This window comes from Borostomias antarcticus (assembly GCF_949987555.1).
Source record: "Borostomias antarcticus genome assembly, chromosome: 1".
NCBI classification, from domain to species: domain Eukaryota; kingdom Metazoa; phylum Chordata; class Actinopteri; order Stomiiformes; family Stomiidae; genus Borostomias; species Borostomias antarcticus.
Genome location: NC_140234.1, coordinates 23,746,423 through 23,766,332, shown reverse-complemented (window position 1 = coordinate 23,766,332; position 19,910 = coordinate 23,746,423). Strand labels below are relative to the sequence as shown.

At 50.8% G+C, this 19,910-nt stretch overlaps 1 protein-coding gene across 1 annotated transcript; it reads right to left on the bottom strand.

The window, feature by feature from the left end:
- Positions 1 to 1,301: 1,301 nt before the first annotated feature.
- nsd1b (nuclear receptor binding SET domain protein 1b) lies at positions 1,302 to 18,151 on the bottom strand (the record flags this gene model as incomplete). The annotated part of the gene is made up of 23 exons (XM_084450894.1): positions 17,455 to 18,151; positions 16,509 to 16,650; positions 15,889 to 16,061; positions 13,913 to 15,704; positions 13,535 to 13,647; positions 13,197 to 13,449; positions 12,927 to 13,027; positions 12,763 to 12,814; positions 11,717 to 11,991; positions 11,246 to 11,383; positions 10,846 to 10,969; positions 9,853 to 10,059; positions 8,911 to 9,090; positions 8,520 to 8,676; positions 7,711 to 7,916; positions 6,759 to 6,871; positions 6,292 to 6,561; positions 5,827 to 5,943; positions 5,544 to 5,685; positions 4,935 to 5,041; positions 3,947 to 4,142; positions 2,278 to 2,915; positions 1,302 to 1,496 (listed from the first exon to the last, which is right to left on the bottom strand). The coding sequence occupies exons 1-23, from the start codon at positions 18,127 to 18,129 to the stop codon at positions 1,302 to 1,304; spliced, it is 6,366 nt and encodes a 2,121-aa protein (XP_084307020.1). The 5' UTR covers positions 18,130 to 18,151.
- Between the last annotated feature and the right edge of the window lie 1,759 nt (positions 18,152 to 19,910).

The window sequence follows — 19,910 nt, the reverse complement described above, 5'->3', positions numbered from 1 at the left end:
TGTTAAAGCTCTTCGGTGTTTAAGTGCTATAAATAAAGTCTGTCCTCAGGATGACAACGATGGGGTGGCTGACTAATAAATATTTCATTACATGGTCATGGTGACGGCTGTCTGCTCTGCTGCCTGTTGGATTTTTAAAGACTAGACAAACAGCAGGGGGCACCATGGCAACCAATGCACAACGACAGGAAGTGTTTCAAGTTGGCTAGTCAGCCGGTCGGGTAATACCCAATCACTTCCTCCTGAAATGACAGCAGCTCCTACAGACGTCTTTTCATAGGTGAGCTCCTACAGCCAGTGTGATAACGCCCCTAGTGCACTAGTGACACACTTGGACATGACAAATGTAGTCTAGAACTAGCAACACAATTCGGTAATAGCCTAGCTGTGATCTAGCTGTGCAACGACAACACGGCTTCCCCACCTCCCACAATCCCTCCCCCTTTCTCTAATTTCCATAGAAACACAAACACTGATTGACCTAACAGCTCAGCGGACAGCAGAGACAAAGAAGAGACAAAGAAGACAGATACACTGTAGGAGCTTCAAAGGGACATAGAGCAGAGCAGACACACACACACACACACACACACACTGAAGTGCAAGCATTGAAGCAAGGGGTACAGAGACATATGCGTCTGTAAAGGGTTGAAGGAAAGCACACGGCTCGTCTACCACATGGAGGCTATGGTTGAAAAAGAGAGGCGGAGCTTCCACTCACCTCTGCAGCCTTCATTTGTGCGTTATAAAAGTCAATAATATAAATATGTCATAGGAGAGAGAGTACAATACACACGGGAGCTAGCTTAGCGCTAGGGTGACGTCAAGTGACCGAGATTCTCACAGGTGAGTATCCGCTAACACGTTCACATTTCAAGTTCAGTTCAGAGAGGGTGTGTGTGTGTGTGTGTGTGGGGGGGGGGGGGCACCTATGTCCTAGTCCTCTGACGGCTCCCGGCGAGTACAAGTGTCACCCCATCAACAGCGCCACGACCCGTTAACACAATCAGACCTACGGCTCACAGGACCGCCACTGCCACGCAGACACCCGACCAGAGAGACGAGACCGCCGGCAGGACAGTCTGACGAAGACTAACACCGCCATCCTGGAACACCTTCTAGCAAGGTCAGCGGAGCGACAGAAACTAAGGACCCGGATTAAAGATTCAACCGAGTTCAAGGGACTTGGGGAACAAAAGAAAAGAGGCTGAAGAGCCAGGGTGAGTAGTGAGAATATCACCATGTCCTCCGATGCTTAACCTTGCATCTGTGAGCCACGTAATGTCTGCCCCACATCTAGGCTACTTGTCATGCGGTGACGTTTGTTGGCTGTCGGCCATTTTACCGCGGTGCTGCCGGATCTGTGACTCGGGGAGTGGATCGTGGTTCCCGCTGCCTCTCGTCTCACCCGTGCCCCCGGCGACAAACTGTCGTCTGTGGCCACGGAGCGGAAAGCCCCGCCCCCCCTCTACGCCGAACGGACCGTTATTAATAAGCTGGGAGGAGTCATACCGTAGGGCTCTCGTTAGAGACACAGATTCTGCAGATTCTCCTCAGATAAATACTGTTTTCTGTCACCAAACGTCAGTCGCGATACCCTCCGAGAGAAAAATGTAAACATGTCCGAGAACCGTGAACAGACGCAAACCAGCAGCTTTGAGGCTGAACCTAACGATGGCCGAGCTGTAGGACTACACATCCCATCATGCACCACGATGCCGTCTGGACCACAGGCTTCTGTAACTTCCTGTTTGTCCGCGAGCGTGCGCCTGACCAAAGTGCTGTACAAAGTCACTGTTATATCCTTTCAAATTTCATTGACTGGTGATTTGTAGAACGGTCTGGAAAGTCTGGATTAGCAAAGATCAGGGCGGGGCCAAACCCCCAAGAACAGGCAGGTCACCCCTCCATTGTGGAGTTATCCGTGATGATTGGATGAGAGAAATGATTGACAGAGCTGTTCTGTGATTGGTCCGTGTTCTCCTTCCAGAAGAGAATCAGAGAGGATCAGAGATTTATTTTCGCTTAGTAGGTTCACACCTGCGAGGAATTAGCCTCGGTCTGTTGGTGCGTGACAAGAGCTATTCCCCCTGCAGGGTGTGTGTGGAATGAAATGCCATCATGCAGAAACGCTGAAGGAATATGTCTTCACTCTTCTTCCTCCTCCTCCTCCTCCTCTTCCTCCTCCTCCTCTTCCTCCTCGTCCTCTTCCTCCTCCTCCTCCTCCTCCTCCCCCTCCTCCTCCTCCTCCTCCTCCTCCTCCTCCTCCTCATCCACCTCATCTTTTATCTCAAAGCCTTCCAGCTCTCCATCATCCAGCAGTAGCTCCTCCTTCTGCCCCTCCTCCTCCTCCTCCTCCTCCATCTCCTCCTCCTCTATCAGGTCGTCCTCCTCCACATCTCTCTCCTCTTCGTAGGAGGAGATGGGGGAGTAGTGAGGCAGGTGGAAGAGGCGGGGACTGTCGGACCCGGGGGTGGGGGGCTCGGCGCAGGGGGGGCCGGCGGGCACAGAGACGGGGACAGCGATGGGGAACGAGGGGACGGGCTCAGAGGCGCACCCAGCGCTGGGGCCCGATCCCCCCGGGCCCGGACCAGAGCTAGGGGCCCCTACCCCCGTCGCGGAGGAGGTCGGAGGAGGCGGAGCAGCAGGGGGGAGGAGGACGAGGGGCCCCAGGCCGGGGAGCAGGGCGGCCGGGTCGGCGTCGGCGGCGGGGGCGTACTCCCTGATCTCCCCGGGCTCCAGGGGGTCGGGGCCGCAGGGGTCGTGCTCGCTGCAGGACAGGCGGCCGTCCAGCTTGGAGATGAAGAGCAGGCCGTCGCGGTGCAGGCAGCAGTAGGAGCTGGGACACATCTCGCAGAACGACGCCGCCTCCTTCCCACACAGGTCACACTGGTGCCACGGGCACTCCCAGCGACCTGCAGGACACACACACACGCGCACGCACGGACACACACGCGCGCACACACACAGACAGTAGACAGACAGACAGACACACACACACACACACAGTAGACAGACAGACAGACAGACAGACAGACAGACAGACAGACAGACAGACAGACAGACAGACAGACAGACAGACAGACAGACAGACAGACAGACAGACAGACAGACAGACAGACAGACAGACAGACAGACAGACAGACAGACAGACAGACAGACAGACAGACAGACAGACAGACAGACACACACACACACACACACACACACACACAGTAGACAGACAGATAGACACACACACACACAGTAGACAGACAGACAGACAGACAGACAGACACAGACACACACACAAACACACAGTAGACAGACAGACAGACACACACACACAGACAGGCAGGCAGGTGAATACGGGCAGAAGGCCAGGCAGACAGGCGGTCCGTAGGAGCAGATAGAGGCCAAAGCGGAAGCAGGAAGAGCCGTCCCATTGGACCTTACTTCGGAAAAAATATGTCCGCTAGTCAACTTTGATAAACATATAATTTCTTGATCCTGTTTGAATTGTGTCATAACCATACACATAAAATGTATGTTTTAAATTGACAAACATATGTGATGGTCGTGGTACAATTCAATCAGGATCAAGAAATGATTTATCTCTGGCCGTTCACTACCGTTCATATTTCTTCCCAATTACAGTCCCGTGGTGGTTTTCTCTTCCTGCTTCCACTCACGCACTGTATATAAACAGAGAGAAAAGCTGATCCCAGAGCTGTCCCAGATAGCAAGCGGACCAGATCTGGCCCTTGTGGCTTAGTTCTGGCCCATATATGGCCCAGATCTGCTTGCTATCTGGGGTTTGATTGGATGGGAACAGACCCTGGCAGACATGTCATTTCACCATAACGAGGATCAACGGTTCACTGCTCCGGTGGTCCAGTAACAAACAAAGGGTCGCCCTCGCCCTCGCCGCCGTGACACGCTGGTGACGCTGCCTGGGTCACCGTACCTGCTGGCCTCTTGGTGAGGTGGAGGCAGTCTGCGTGGTAGACCTTGGGACAGCCCGGCCTCTTACAGGACACCATCTGGCCGCCGTCACCACAGCTGAAACACTCGTCCTCCCTCTCCTTGGTCACCTCCACCTTCCTGCGCTTGGCCTGAGGCTTCTTCTTCAGCTTGCGCTTGTCTTCGCCTGGGGGGTTGTTCTGGAGGGGGGGGGGGGGGAACTCAGTATATTCAGAGTATTGACATGTATTCACATTAGTCTCCCTGTAAGACACGATCATCATCCCCATCCCAGAGACCTAGCGAAGACCCAGCCGTTTGGAAACGTCACTTTTTAACGAGTTAAGGATTTTTGGGAGGATGGTGTGAGGGTTCTACATCATTTGTTTTACCATCGTGTTTGGTATCGCAGGTATGAATCACTACTAAATGGATGATAAAGTTGTATTGGCAGCATGTAGCTCAGCAGGTAGAGCATCTGACTGGGAATTGCAAGGTCGCCGGTTCAGCTCTCAGCATTGTGCCGAAGTGTCCTTGAGCAAGACCCCAAATTTTGCTCATATGTAGCGCAGTGGCTTAGTACCTAGTAGTCACAGCAAGAAGGTCTCTGGGCCTTTCTGTGCGCTGTTTGCATGTTCTCCCTGTTTTTGTAAGGGTTTCCTCCCAAAGAACCCAATACGAAAAACATGTAGAAGAACAGATCGCTAACACTGTCCGTCCCTGACTCAGACGGACAGGATCACTCGGTCGGTCCCCGTGGCGCGTCCCCTGCACGCTGCCTACTGTCCGTTTCCGGCTACCCTTGGGGGAAGGACAACAGAACAGGCAAAGAGCCGAGAACATTTAATCGGCGACCCTGACGCGTGTGTGTGTTCCATATCAAAGACTTCCTCTATCATGGTCATGTTTCTCCGGCTCTCACCTTGGCCCGGTGTCTGGTGAAGACGTGCAAATAAAAACGTGAGGTCAAAAGTAATAACAGGAAGTCTGACCTTGGGCCTGACCCCCAGGAAGCCGCTGCAGTTGGGCGCTCCACATTTGCACACGGTCTTGCCGTTCCCCAGGCACTCCAGGTTGTAGTTGAAGGTGAGCTCGGTGCCTGGAGGGAGGACAAACACAGCATGAACACGCAGGAAGCTGTGTGGTGTTGGTTTAACAAACTGGATGAATCGGTAAGTAAGTACAATTTATTTATAAAGCGCCTGTCTAAACCGGTTACCCGGTGCTGTGCCGTGAAAATGTTAAGATAGGGGAAAGGTTAACACCAGAAATACAGACAATAGTAAGAATACAACGGTTAAAATATACAGTACAAGATTTAAACAAAAAAGAGATAAAAATGATAAAAATGTAAAACTAGACAGAAGGCAGTTACACACACAAACACAATTACAGAAGGCAACAATCACACATAATAAAGTGGTTGCGATACATGTAGGTTTTAAGCAGCTAGCACCAGAATTGTTCTCTGAATAAACTGCACGAAAGACAGAATATTGTGAGTAAAAGAAAGAGTAAAGTACAAAAATTAACATTATGATAACGTTATGATGACGTTATGATGACGTTACGATGACGTTAACGTGAAGCGCTCTGCTCACCCGCAGGGACGTCCACCAGCGAGAAGAGTCCGACCCGCGTGTCTCCGTTCACCGTCCACTTCTGGGTCTCACAGTTGGGCTGGCAGCTGTGGTTCATGAAGCGGGCCTGGTTCCCCTTGGGCCCGGCATCGATGATCCGGTCCTGACACACACACGGCCAGTAACACAAACACACACGCAAACACACACCGGTCATTTAAGGCAGTACGTAAATAACGGACGGATCCGCGATGACTGAGTAGCAGCGGCGGCCTCAGAGGCTCCGGTGCGCTGCGGTCCTCACCTTGTCCAGCGTCAGCATGTAGAAGTTACAGATGTCGTTGTCCTGGGCGTGTTTGATCCTGGCTCTGCACTCCTCCTCGTCGATCACCTCGCCCACGTACTCGTTGACGAACGCGCCCTGAGAGGGATGCAAGAGAGACACGGCTTGGCCCGTTACGGTCCAGCTCTGCTTGGATGACACACTCGAAAACACACAGGTCCTGGGTGGTTTCGGCGGCCTCAAAGGTCGAAGTTCAAGACGAGGCCGCCTTTTCACCGTATCTCCAACGACTTCTCCGCCGTTAGCGGTTAGCTACCTTCTTCATGGTTAACGGTTAGCTACCTTCTTGATGGTTAGCGGTTAGCTACCTTCTTGATGGTTAGCGGTTAGCTACCTTCTTGATGGTTAGCGGTTAGCTACCTTCTTGATGGTTAGCGGTTAGCTACTTTCTTGTTGGTTAGCGGTTAGCGGTTAGCGGTTAGCTACCTTCTTGATGTCGTGGCCACAGCGGAGCCCCCAGCCGCGCGCCAGCGTCCTGAAGATCTCCACCTGGCTGTACTGGCGCTTGGTGAAGGCCTGGTTCAGGCAGCGCTCGCCCGCCGGGCACACCTGCGGGTGGCACTCGTACAGCAGCATGCGGTTCAGGCACTCCGAGTCCGTCCCGCACGGGCTCTCGTCCGACGCCTTGCAGTTGCAGCGCGGGATCTCTGACAGGTCGGCCGTGATGATCTGCACCTTCCCGATCGGCCGGTTCACCTAAAGGGGGTTTCGAGAGGGCGAGTTGTGTTTTTTTTCTCAAGGAAATGTGGTCGCGCCCCCGATTCCACCGTGAAAATAAACTGACTGTGGAGAGACAAAGACAGAGAGGGAGGAGGAGAGGGAGGAGAGAGAGAGAGAGAGAGAGAGAGAGAGAGAGAGAAGGAGGAGAAGGGATAGGGGGAGTTGAGCCGTACCTTGATGTGTCTGTATGGGGGCGGTTTCTTATCGTTCCTCCGGTCCTCCTGCAGCTGTCTAAGCTCTTTCTCGGCCTGCAGCTCACGGAAACGGACCGCAGCCTCCTCCAGGGCTGAGCACACACAACAACCAGTCAGTCAACAAACAACAACAACAACCAGTCAGTCAACAACACAACAACAACCAGTCAGTCAACAACACAACAACAATCAGTCAGTCAACAACACAGCCAGTCAGTCAACAACACAACAACCAGTCAACCACACAACCAGTCAGTCAACAGCACAACAACCAGGCAGTCAACCACACAACCAGTCAGTCAACAGCACAACAACCAGGCAGTCAACCACACAACCAGTCAGTCAACAAACACAACAACCAGTCAGTCAACAACACAGCAACCAGTCAGTCAACAAACACAACAAAACCAGTCAGTCAACAACACAATAACCAGTCAGTCAATAACACAGCAACCAGTCAGTCAACCAACAGAACAAAACCAGTCAGTCAACAACACAACAACCAGTCAGTCAACAACACAGCAACCAGTCAGTCAACAAACACAACAACAACCAGTCAGCCAACAAACATAACAACAACCAGTCAGTCAACAAACACAACAGCCAGTCAGCCAACACACACACAACAATAACAACAACAACAACAACAACAACAACAGCCAGTCAGCCAACACGCACAGCAACAGCTATTCAGCCAACAAACCACCACAACAACAAACTATCAAACTACAAATGTTTTAACTGAATTGCTAAATGTGCCTCCCCCTACTAAGTCCTCCAGGTTGTAATTTAAAGCTGGGGTTACATTTTATTGATCCTAGACATGATCCGCTGATGCTATCAACAAACTGCAGGCAGCAACTAAGGGTAAAGGTTGAAGGATAGATCAGCACGCACACACACATACACACACACACACACGCACGCCTACCTTTCTTATAGATGGCGTCCACTCCCTTGCCCATCTTCTCCCTGCTGTTGGCGTCCACGTCCATGTAGGGGAAGACGCGGGCCTGGTAGGTCCACAGGTAGTCGTTGGAGCCGAAGAAGTGAACTGGGAACTCCCCCACGTCATGCCTCATCCTCTGGATGTTCTCAGGGATGGACCTGGGGTGACTGACCTCCGCTGGCCACCACCTGGGAGGAGGAGACAGAGATGGGAGGGGGGGAGGAGGAGGAGGAGGAGGAGGAGAGAGAGATGGGGGGAGGAGGAGAGGGAGGGGAGAGGAGAGAGAGATGGGAGGGGGGGGTGGAGGAGGAGAGAGAGATGGGGTGGAGGAGGAGAGGGAGGGGAGAGGAGAGAGAGATGGGGGGGTGGAGCAGGAGCGGGAGGGGGGAGGAGAGAGAGATGGGGGGGTGGAGGAGGAGGAGTAGAGAGAGATGGGGGGGTGGAGGAGGAGCAGGAGGGGGGAGGAGAGAGAGATGCGGGGTGGAGGGGGAGCAGGCGGGGAGAGGAGAGGGGCAGAACGGAGAAAGAGGGGGAGGAAGAGGGATGGGGGAAGCGCAGTGGAGGAAGAGGGGAGGGAAGAAGAGAGAGAGAGAAAAGAGAAGAGAGGAGAGAGAGGGATGTGATGAGACAGGCAGACAGAGAGAGACAGAGAGAGAGACAGAGAGAGAGACAGAGAGAGAGAGAGATGTTTAGGAAAAGAAAGATGTCCTTGAGAGAGAGATACATCGTCTACCGTATATTCAAACAGTAGATACATCAAGCCCTCCAGAGCCCAGCTGACCAGTACTGACCTGTACCGGCCCACTTTGACCCACAGGATGTCCTTGTAGTGGGGTTTCTTCCCGGCCCGGCAGTCGTTGCAGAACCAGCTGCCCTGGGGCATGTCGATGTTCAGACACTCCCTGTGGAACGCTGCGGGACACGACTCGCAGCACAGCAGACTGCCACCTACAGCGTGGGAGGTGAATAACAGGCAGGGAGGTTTACAGCTGGCTATAGATGAACTCCCCAGTCATGAATTCCATGAGTATAAACCTGACCTCGGAGGTTAGGGAAGGAACCCTGACCTTTAAACCCGCCTTAGACCAGGTGACTGAACTGAGGAGTGAACTGGACCTACTCAGTCTCTACTGGAGCAAAACCAAAGGTTTTCTATATGATGGCGGTCGAGAAGGTACGTACCTTCGGTGCAGACGAAGCACCAGCTGACGTTGACGTGCTCGTGGTTCTTGACGCCCCTGCGGGGTGTGAAGTGGTTGGGGCACAGGATGCTCTGATTGGCCAGGACCACACTGCCCGCTGCCAGGCAGTGGTCGCTGTCATGGTAGGCCACGGGGCAACGCACGCAGCGCATCAGACGACCTGCCGTGAACACACACACACACACACACACACACACACACACACACACACACAACCTGCAGTGAACACAAGACCTACACCGAACACACACATGAAGACACACAACCTGTAGACAGTGAACACACATGCAAGATAATAATAAACGAGATTTAATTCTCTCACCTCCTTTTCTTCCTCTCTGGAAAACTAGACCTGAGTATAAAACTAGACCCTTGTTAGAAAACTAGACCCTTGTTATAAAACTAGACCTGAGTATAAAACTAGACCCTTGTTATAAAACTAGACCTTAGTATAAAACTAGACCCTTGTTATAAAACTAGACCTGAGTATAAAACTAGACCCTTGTTATAAAACTAGACCTTAGTATAAAACTAGACCCTTGTTATAAAACTATACCTGATTATAAAACTAGACCCTTGTAATAAAACTAGACCCTTGTTATAAAACTAGACCCCAGTATAAAACTAGACCCTTGTTATAAAACTCCCCCCACCATGAAGCATTTTGTCAGCATGTACTGTTCTGGAATAGTAGAGTGGGCTTATCTAGTTTAGATATATCTATAGAGCTGGCATATACGCCCATCACACACTAAGGTGCAGGGGTCAATCTAAAGTCTCCGGTGAGCTGAGCTGAGTTCAGGAAGAGCCTTCCCAAGATGAGTTACTACTTTGAGACATCTAGAGAAACCAATGTATCCGTGGATAAGCCGAGCATGCGGGTGTTGTTGGGCGGTGTGGGGTACGCCGAGGCAGCGCCCACCTTTGGCGGTGGAGGGGTTGGTGGGGTTGGTGATGAAGCAGGCCAGGCAGGCGTGGAGCGAGCAACGGAACCCTCGGTTCAGCCCCAGTGGCGCCGTGGGGCCGTGGTTAGCGATGCACTCGCCGTGGTAGAACTTCCCGCACGCCGGGATCATACAGCGGCGCACGTCGCTCCCGGGCTTCTTACACACGAAGCAGGTGTGGACGCCTGAGACGCACAACAACACATAACCACGAGAGAATAGAGGGAACCCTCAAACTAGCAAATAATCAGACCAGCACAATGTTCCCACAGCAGTTGACAGTCTTTTTTCATGGATATGAATCATTAGGCCCTGGACACACTCGTCAATCAGAAAACAGACAGAGAATTAGTAGAATGCATTCACTGTCTCTTTGGATTTGCACAGAATGCATAGAATGCAGGCAAGGGGTTTCTGAAAGCTAACAGGCTGGCTCTCACTGGCCAATCAGATGATTACGTCTACATCCTGGTTGCACTACCCAACATTAAACTCCTCTGGACTTTTCTTGGACTATCAGGCAAATCGGATGGAAATTGAATCTGTATGGATGGCATTTAGGTTGCCCTTCGACTAATGGTCCTCATAGAGAATTAATTGGAATTGATGGATATGGAAAAGCACAAAACACTAGTGTGTCCAGGGCCTTAAAGGGGTAGTGTGCTATTTAGGACATTTAGCCCTATTTGTGGTCTGTCTACCATGAACCTGAAACACAGAAACCATAATTTCACTGATCGTTCCAGTATTGCATTTTTTCTGCAGGCTCTCACTGGGCTTCAATGGAAGTCAATTGGTTCAAAATAGCGCACTGCCCCTTTAATCTCTAAATCCCTTAAATGCTCACGACCGAGACTGAACAACAGGGCACAGAAAACATCAGCTCCAACTTTCTGTGACCAACATGAGAACGAGTGAGAACGAGTGGAGCGGCTGTTGACAGCGATGTGTGTGGACTTGGCTGAACGCACCTGACTTGCACTCTGGACAGACGAACTTCCCCTTGGGGGCCTCAGCCAGGCTGATACACTGGAGGTGGAAGGTCCCACAGCACGGGCCCTCACAGAGCAGGAGCTCCCCGGTCTTCTCACACACCTACCGCCGGGGACATTTCAAGCGACGTTTAAACGGCACCGTTCGTATAACGTTCGCGCAACGTTCAGACAACATATCCAACTAGTCATTCAGTGAGATATAGGTCAACATTCACACCTGTCAATGCGTCCTGAGTGTTACATATTGAGCTCATAATGGTGTTACGGTACAGATGAGGACCTGATTCTAGATCCACACTACTACTCTAAACACTACTGCTCTACACACTACGACTCTACACACTACTACTCTACACACTCATTCTGGTTGACTGACCTGGCATATATTCTCCTTCAGTGAGGCCACGCCCCCTTTGTCTCCAAGAATCTTCTTATTGGCCAAGAGTGTGTCATCACACACTGAAGATTCCTCCCTCGTGGACGAGAAGCTGCTGTCCAGACTGGAACAACCAACCTGATTGGCCAGCAGCAGAACAGGACAGAGGAGCGTTAGGAAGCGTCAGGAAGCCACAGTGTCCTCACAGCAGGATATACGCATAGTAAGCAACACTTTACAAAAAATATATCGACAGTTGGCAGTTGGTAACAGTCGAAAACCAGTCAGTAACATGTTCCAACACTTCCAGCCCTGTCTCAGCTGGAATTTACACTGACATTGTCACCTGGGAGTTATGACTGTGTAACTACTGTGTAATTCCCATTTAACCATGCCTGTCTAAGGCAGACGGTAAAATGTGAACCCTTAAACAACCCAGCCGGACAGGTGTGGGGATGACAGATGGCTGACCTCTGCGTCGGCGGTGTCCTTCCCTTCCTCTTCAACCTTCGTGTCGTCGGAGGGGGGCGAGGTCGGGCCAGGGTCCAACCCCCGTTCAACACTGTCAGGGGTGGGGGGGCCGGCTGCAGGGAGGGGGTCCGCGGGGGAGGAGACGGCGGAGGCGGGGGACTCCGGGACAGGAGGGAGCTCAGGAGGCAGGGGGGTGGAGGAGGGTGGGGGTGCGGGGTGGGCAGACACTGTGGGAGACTTGTTCTTGGTCGATCTGGAGGTTTGCTGTCCGGAACCTGCGAGAACCGACAGGTGGATCGACGTCAGAACCCAGGACCGGTAAAACTCGAACATTAAAGGAAAGTCTGATAATTGCTCTACCACCGTTTTGGTCATACATTGGATGTGGAGGGGCACCTTGAAAAATCATTCAAAAACATGTTAAACTCTCGATTTCAAAGACAAGAAACTCACCGAGGTGTTAGTTGGCATTCTGACATATAATTCAATAAGTAAGATTCTAGTTCATCTGGAAAGGCTTTTTAAAATATTTAGCATAGAACTATTTAGTCGCAGCACATACGTGTGTAAACTTCCGCAAACTAGGTAGCCTAGCAACAAAAACAATAACAATAGCTATCGTAAGTAGTTCTGCTTCCTGAATCCCCTCTGCGGATTGATCTACACATCTACAACGGTCGCGTCAATACAAGTCAATGGATTTCATAAAATGATCAATAAAACCCTACAGGATTCATACTTTGTGGCGAATTTGATGTCAGAACACCAACGGACACCAATTACCCCCTCGGTGAGCTTCTTGTCTTTGAAATCGAGAGTTTAACATGTTTTTGAATGATTTTTCAAGATGCCCACCCACATCCATTGTATGACCAAAACGGTGGTAGAGCAATTATCAGACTTTCTCAAAAGTGCTAGTTTTGTCAACGTTTTGATCTGAACCATTGTATATGATCATAAGTAACCTTAAATCAGGGCTAAACATGCATTTTCCCTTTACTACTCCTTTAATGTCGTGTGAAATGCGGCAAAAAAACGTGGCTCACCAGAGTGACCAGCCTGCGCTTGACTGGACAAGCCGGTCTTCGCAGACTTCACCTGTGCACACACAGAAGAGAATGTTGAAACATACTTTCTCGGCGAGAGGTTTTGTGTCTAGAGCTGAGCCAGCGCTTCCTACAGCTCTTTCAGGGATGTGTCCACCACCAACCTTTTTCTTTGGGACTGCCAAGGCCTCCGCCTCCAGACAGTATTCCAGAATCTTCTGAGTGGGTTTTCTCTGCCGCTTCCTCTCCAGGACCGGAACATTTCCTGTCAGAGGAACACCGGCATGTTACTGAGGAACTGAGAGTGAGGAACACACTTGGCTACTGTGGATCTTCTGAGAGAGAAGAACTGTGTTTTAGTGCTTGATATTGATTCATAAAAGCATGGTTGTACAAATTAATAGTTAATATCTGATGTCTGTATGGTCTCTAACCATCACCCTTCAGGAGAGCTTCTGTCGACGGCAAGGGCTCGGCTTCAGGTGGCGGAGTTAGTGTGTCTATGGACAGCACAGGTGCATCCTGGGGGATGGACTCCTCTATAGGAGGAGGAGGTCCTGCGGGGGTCTTGGAGGGCTCGTCAGGAGGCGGAGTCTGCATTTCAGGAACCGAGTTCGAAGGGGCGTGGTCATGTGCGGTCTTCCCTGAAGGCAATGGATCTGATTTGCTGCCGATAGACTGCGTGGCCTGAAACACAGGAAGTACGAGGGTTTAGAGGTCAGAACAGGAAAGGCAGAGAGGCAGACCCTCCAGAGGGATACGTGTTTTCTACCTTAGCAGACGACTGTGGGGGCTTTTTGAGTTTCTTCCTTGAGGAGAAGATCTGGTCGTATTCTTCGGTCCATTCGATCAGTCTCTTACTTGGTTTCCTAATTCGTTTATGCGCTGTGGAGAAGCAGTATGAGAAGATCAGAAACAAACTATGGACTTACATCACTTAGGGTCCCTTCTTCCTGGGGGGGCATTGAACAGTAAATTATGTCATAGAATTGTATTGTTGTATGTATATGGGACTGGAGATGGAAATTAGCAAAAGCTATATTCTAGTACAATGCATCTTCTCTCTAAGGAGACTAATGTATGTTGTCCCTGAAATAAACTTCTAAATAAAAATAAATAAATAAAAATAAGGGAACGGATCCGGTCTTACCTGTGGGGGGCTCCTGGCTGTCCCCGGTGCTAAGTGCAGTGTTAGTGTTGGCGTTAGTGTTAATGCAGTCAGGGACGGTCTTTGGCTGATGGGAGGACATCCCCGGGTCCGAAACCCCCCGCTCCGAAGGCACCGCGCCCCCCAGCCTCTCCTCCTCCGTGGCTCCGTCTCGCTCCTGCCAAGCACAGTCTGGCGCCCCGGATGAGGCCTCCACCCCGGGGAAGCCGGGCCCCGCGGACCCCCCAGAACCGCAAGGCACTTTTCTATGAGATCCCTTTCTACTCCCTGTCGACCTGCTCTTCTTGGAGGTCCTTTTACAGCCCTGACCCGTCCTGCCTTCAGACCTGGTCTGGGCCTTGACCTTTTGACCCGCCCCGGGGAGGGGCTCCTCCTCGTGTGGGGTGGGTAACAGAGAGGGCTCCTCCTTCACGTGGGCGCTAGGGGGTCCGATCTCCAGCTCCAGAGGGGTCCCGTCGCGCTCCCTGCTGTCGTGCATGTCCTTGAGCAGCATCAGGAAGGTGCTGAACTTGTAGTTGGCGTCGGTTTTGAACGAAACGGGCTTGCCGTCGCTCTCGCTGCCCAGGGACTTGAAGGAGACCTCTTCCATGTCTTTGAAGGCGTCCATGGGGGAGAAGTGCAGAGAGGAAGAGGAGGAAGAGGAGGAGATATCGGACAGGCAGTTCTCTTTCTTGGCCTTGACGGAGGACGTCAGGGGTATGAAGTCATAGGGCGCCTGCGATATCAGGAAGCCCTCCTCCTCGGTCTTCACCTCCGCTTCCTCAAAGTCTTTAGAGTCGTTCGACACGGAGGAGGAAGAGCTGGGGCCGCGGCAGTCCGGCGAGACAGAGGACTGGTCGTCTCCGTCCGTTTTTAGAGGTTTGCCGTAACAGTCCGTCCTAGTCTCTGGTGTCCCAGAGGGAGTGTGAGAGCTGGAGGAGGCGTCCTCCTCCGTCTGGCTAGTGGCTAATAGCTTGCTGCTCAAGAGCTGCTTCTTCTTCTGCTCCGCCTCCTCCTGGGCCTTCAGAGCCCGGGTCATCAGCCTGGTGCTGGCTGGAAGGTGGGCGGGGTGCTTGTCCACCGTCTTCCTCGGCTGGTTGGAGGGCCCACCGGTCGCCGCAACGCCAGAGACGGGCGCCGGGGTCTTCCTGCTGACGGCAGCCCGTGCCTTCTTCTTGGATGAGGCCCTGCCGAAGAGCGTGCGGTCCGGTATGGGGCTGGTCGTTTTGGGCCGCCTGTCTTTCCCCGCCTTGCTGAACCACAAGCCGGTCTGGATCTCGGGCGGTTTCTTCACTTCCTTCACCACCGTGACTGGAGGCGGGGCTGGAGCAGGCTTGGACTGACGCTCTAGTGCTTTAGGACATAGGATCTTGGGGACAGAGTCCAGGTCCGAATATGGACACTCTCCCAGATCCCCCTCTGATAGGTCGGCGTTGCTCCCAAATGTCTCTTTGTTACTGATTGGCTCTTTTTTAGTCACTTGCGATCTTGATGATTTACTCGGCTTCTTCTTGGATTGGGGCTTCTTGAAAGTGCTTGGTCTTGCCGGGGAAGGTTTGCTGAGTGGAGACACTGCCCCATTGGTAAAGTGACTGATTGCAGGAGGGGTTGGGGCAGGAGGAGTGGAGGGAGGAGGGGGTGGAAGACCCTTGTCCTCTCTCTCTGGAGTGGAGCCATCATGGAGGCTCTCATCCATGGAGGGAGACGTGGAGGAGGCCATTTTGGGTCTATACGGGACAACAGCTTCTGCCTCAGCCACACCGGACTTCCATGACTCCTTGAAACGTTTAGGAATCTGAAGGAGAGATACGGAAATGACACAATACAGGCAAAAGTATTGTCATTGCAATGTGAGTTCTTCTCTGCAAAACAACATCACATGTTTGGCCATTCATTATAATCACAAAATGACTATTTCAGATTCATACTAGGCAAGAAACTGACTACCACCTTCATGAACAATGATTATAGATATTTACAGAGTATTTGTAGTTCTCTTCTTTCTGCTTCCCTCTCCTGCGCAGCAGTGGGAGCTGTTGAAACTGGAAGCCTCCTGTGAAGGCGTGCGTGGCCCTGCCCTCGACCCAAGCCCACTCCTCAGGCTCCCCGAACGTCTTGATGTAGTACAGCCTGCAGGGGCGGTCACTGGGCTCTGAAACAACAACACACAACCCACAGGGTGCAGGGTTCGATTCCCTGTTGGTTAACATTAGCACCACAAGTAATATGAGAAACTGCATTTAGGATTGGGTAACATTAGCACCACGAACCATAGTAAAGTAAGTAAGTAAGTAGCCTTGAGAACCAATGGTTCTGGAGCCTAGTGGCCTATAGGGCTGGAGCCTATCTCCTGATTCCTTAGTGTGAGTCAGCTTGATGAACAAGTACACCCCCTGGACATGATGTTAGTACAAGCTTCCACATGGGAACCCAAACATCTACTGTTAGACCAAAGAAGAATTCCCTGAGATCCAGGGGCGATATTTGGGATGTTCAATCGCAGACGGGACTACTCATAACACAAGCGTCGTCCCAAACACCCTCTGGTACGGTATGTTTCTAATGTATCTATGTATCTAACAGCTGTGTCCCGGCATACCTTTCATCTTGTGGTAGATCCCGTGGTTGGGCTCCACCACCACCTCACAGGGCCACCAGGGCCGACGGTTGAACTTGGCCCAGATCACTTCCCCCTCCAGGAACTTCACCGGAGGAAGGGGCTTCTTCTTAGGACTGCTCGACTGTGGACGGACAGTAATGTCAAAAATCCAAACCTAGACTATGATACACAGTACAATGACATAACATAACACAATAATGACTTTTAATGTAATTTTGAATGAGGAAAAAGTATTACGAGTAACTTCAGATTGGTCATCATCTAGATAGTTATATCATTAAGTCCTATGGTTGAAACCAGGAAGTCAATGATCTTGTACAGCTATGATGAAACCATCTTAAATGGGGTATGTGACCTCACATGACCTCTCTGGATAATTAGACATAATTTGGGCCTAACTTTATATTCCCAGTACCAACTCTACAAAATGTTGTATACAGTGTCACTAAGCCCGTCAGTAGTTGTCCTTCAGCCACACAGATAGTGACAATGAGTGTCTTGAGTGACATTTTGTTGCAAACAACAGGTGATATGAAGTGACAGCGTCCCTGGGCCGGCAGCTCTAGTAACCATTACCAAACCAGCCATGTTACGTAACAGAAGTTCACTGCTGACTGAAGGGCTTTCTAACTGCTGTACGTTTGTCATGTTATGCATATTATATACCCTGTGTATGTTCGTTATTTCATGATACAGTATGTTATGGTATTTTATGTATACGTAGCTATAAGAGTTCTAATATAGTCTATATTATGGTATATGGTATAGGTATATATGTGTTATGTTATGCTGTGTTAAGTATCAAGGTCAACATGTTATAGTATATATGGTATGGTTCAGTATGGTATAGAATGCGGTATTGTGTGTACAGTATTATGTCTTAATGCATTGTATTGTATTGATTGTAGAGTATGTAAACGCTTGCCATAATAGTTCCAGATGGGCTGTTCCCAAGAAAGAGAGGCTCACAGTCGCTCCCCCAGTCCGGGTCTGACCCCTCCCCCTCTCGTCCCCTGGACGCAGCAGAACCGTGGGGAACGGGCTTAGAATTCAAGTTTAGTAACCCAAGACCCGGTTCCTGGGACTTCCCGACTCTCCCCTGTCTGCTCATCGGGGGCGGAGCTGTCTCCTGCTGCTCTTCGTCATCACCGTCCTCCTCCTCCTCCTCCTCCTCGAATAAGGAGGACTCAAAGTGCAGGAAGCCGTTGGTGAAGGGGCTGTTGCTGTCCAATGAGAAGGCGGGGCTGGGCGGGTCGGAGAAACAGCCCACCGTCTTTTTATCGGAGCTGGAGTTGTGCCTGGTGGTCCCAGAGTGCTCATGGACACCGTCTCCACTGTCTGGCTGGGCCCCTGCTCTCTGGGACGAGGGAAGCCCTTGGACGGTTCTCCTGAAGGCGCTCCGGGTGTGTGGGGCGTCCGTGGAGCCCTGAGTCGGGGTCTGGGCCTGGGAAGGCCTCTCCCTCCCGGGCAGCACCAGGTCGGGGTGGCTCACCATGGTGGTGAGATGCTGGAGCCTTCTCAGGGGGCTGTAGGATGAGGACAGGTCCTTGTGGGGGAACCCGTAAGCAGACTGAGGTTTCAGGGAAGGGGCGGTGGACATGGCTAGGCTGGTCTCGGAGTCATGGCGCTCTGAGGGGGCGGGGCTCGAGAGGTCAAGGTCGAAGGTCAGAGATGATCTGGGCTGAGGGGCCAGACGCACAGATCTGATTGGCCGACTCATAGGGCCCACTCATACTGTCAGGGCTCCATCCTAGAAATGAGAACAAGACTGTAAGCATTATGAAAAAACATGTCATATGGGTTTGAATGTATTGATCAAATATCTGTTGTTTGTAATTAATAATATTTAATGTAGGATATTTTCTAAAGAAACATAGCGTAAGATAAACAACTTATTTTTCAAAAGTTATATCTCTGTAAAATATGATTGGGAAAGATTTGCGTGGTTTTGAATTGATAAGACAGTATCTTTTGGGGCGACGTATTATGATCTTGGCGCACACCTTATGTTAAATTAGGAAACAGGTAGGCTATAAACACGGCTCGAGACACCGCCAAGAGCGTAGAATTGTGACAACCTGGGGGGCGTTTGGCCAGCCAGTCACGTTAAAATTAAATCTCCGTCGCTATAATGACACGCTTTCCTGCCTGGAGACAACGAAGGGTTAAGTTGGTTTCAAAACGCTGGTATAGAAATCCCGAATTTCTATGATTAAAAATGAACAGCCCATGACAGCGCCTGTGCATCCACTCTGCGTGTGTGAATGCAGGGGCTCACACGAGGCGGTAAGACACAGCGAACATGCAGAATCAACACACAACTTCGTATACCTCGTATACACACAGGCTTCAGCACACGGGCGTCCACTGTGCATACACAAAATCACGGAAGGTTTATACACTTAATAAAACGCATGAGACGGATCAGCCGCGAGATTCTTACCATTCCAATGTCAGCCACCGCAAAAACCACTGACAAATCTTTCATTTCTGCCTTTAAATGTGCTATTTTCCAAATTTGTGAAAGCGGATGAGCAATCATCAGCGGCTGCACTAGTAGGCCTGGATCCTCTGAACATAGACTCTCTCTACTTGCGCTGTTACTCCACCGGCGGCCCCTTCTGATAAATAATAAGACAGGCATGCACACCCCTTACTGACAGAGGAAGCCCTTTAAAACGATGTACCATACCACATTCTAACTTTATAATTCCTTGTTATCTCATGTAAAATGCATTATTCTCAAAAAATGATGACTATTTCCTAGCTGTCGACCTGCCCCTTGCAAGCCCCGTGTCTGTCTGTGCGCGCGACCAATCCGCTGTGCCTCCCTCCCAACCAACCCTCACTATCAAGTACAGAGGGGCTTCTGAGTTTCACCAAAATCATTAAGAGAAATAAAATCTCACAAGGTACAAGATTCAAAAGAGAAACATCTAAAATAAAATAATCTATAGCCTACAGCCTATTCTAATTAGCATAATCAATTTATACTCTCATTCCGAGTCATCACCAATGACATGCATGTCATATGCCCAACTTGTGCCAAATGGCATCACTACATAACTAACTTGCTCGTGAATAACTCATGCAACATTACTGTAAACTATATGATCAAAACGCCCCGTATAAACGCGTTGAAAATATATACCCGGAAAACAGATGGTTTCCTCTCCCTCGCGAGTTGCAAAACCTATTCTCTTCACCCGGTACCTCAAAATGGAGTCTGCTTTGAAAAAAACAGGCCACAAAGTGTTAAAATATGCCCGATATAAAGTTCACATTACAGCGCTCCAACCTAAACTATGATTACGCGCACGTTTCCAGCACACTGTGGGACGTTTACAACCTCACTGCAAAGATGTATCAGATTCGAACGTA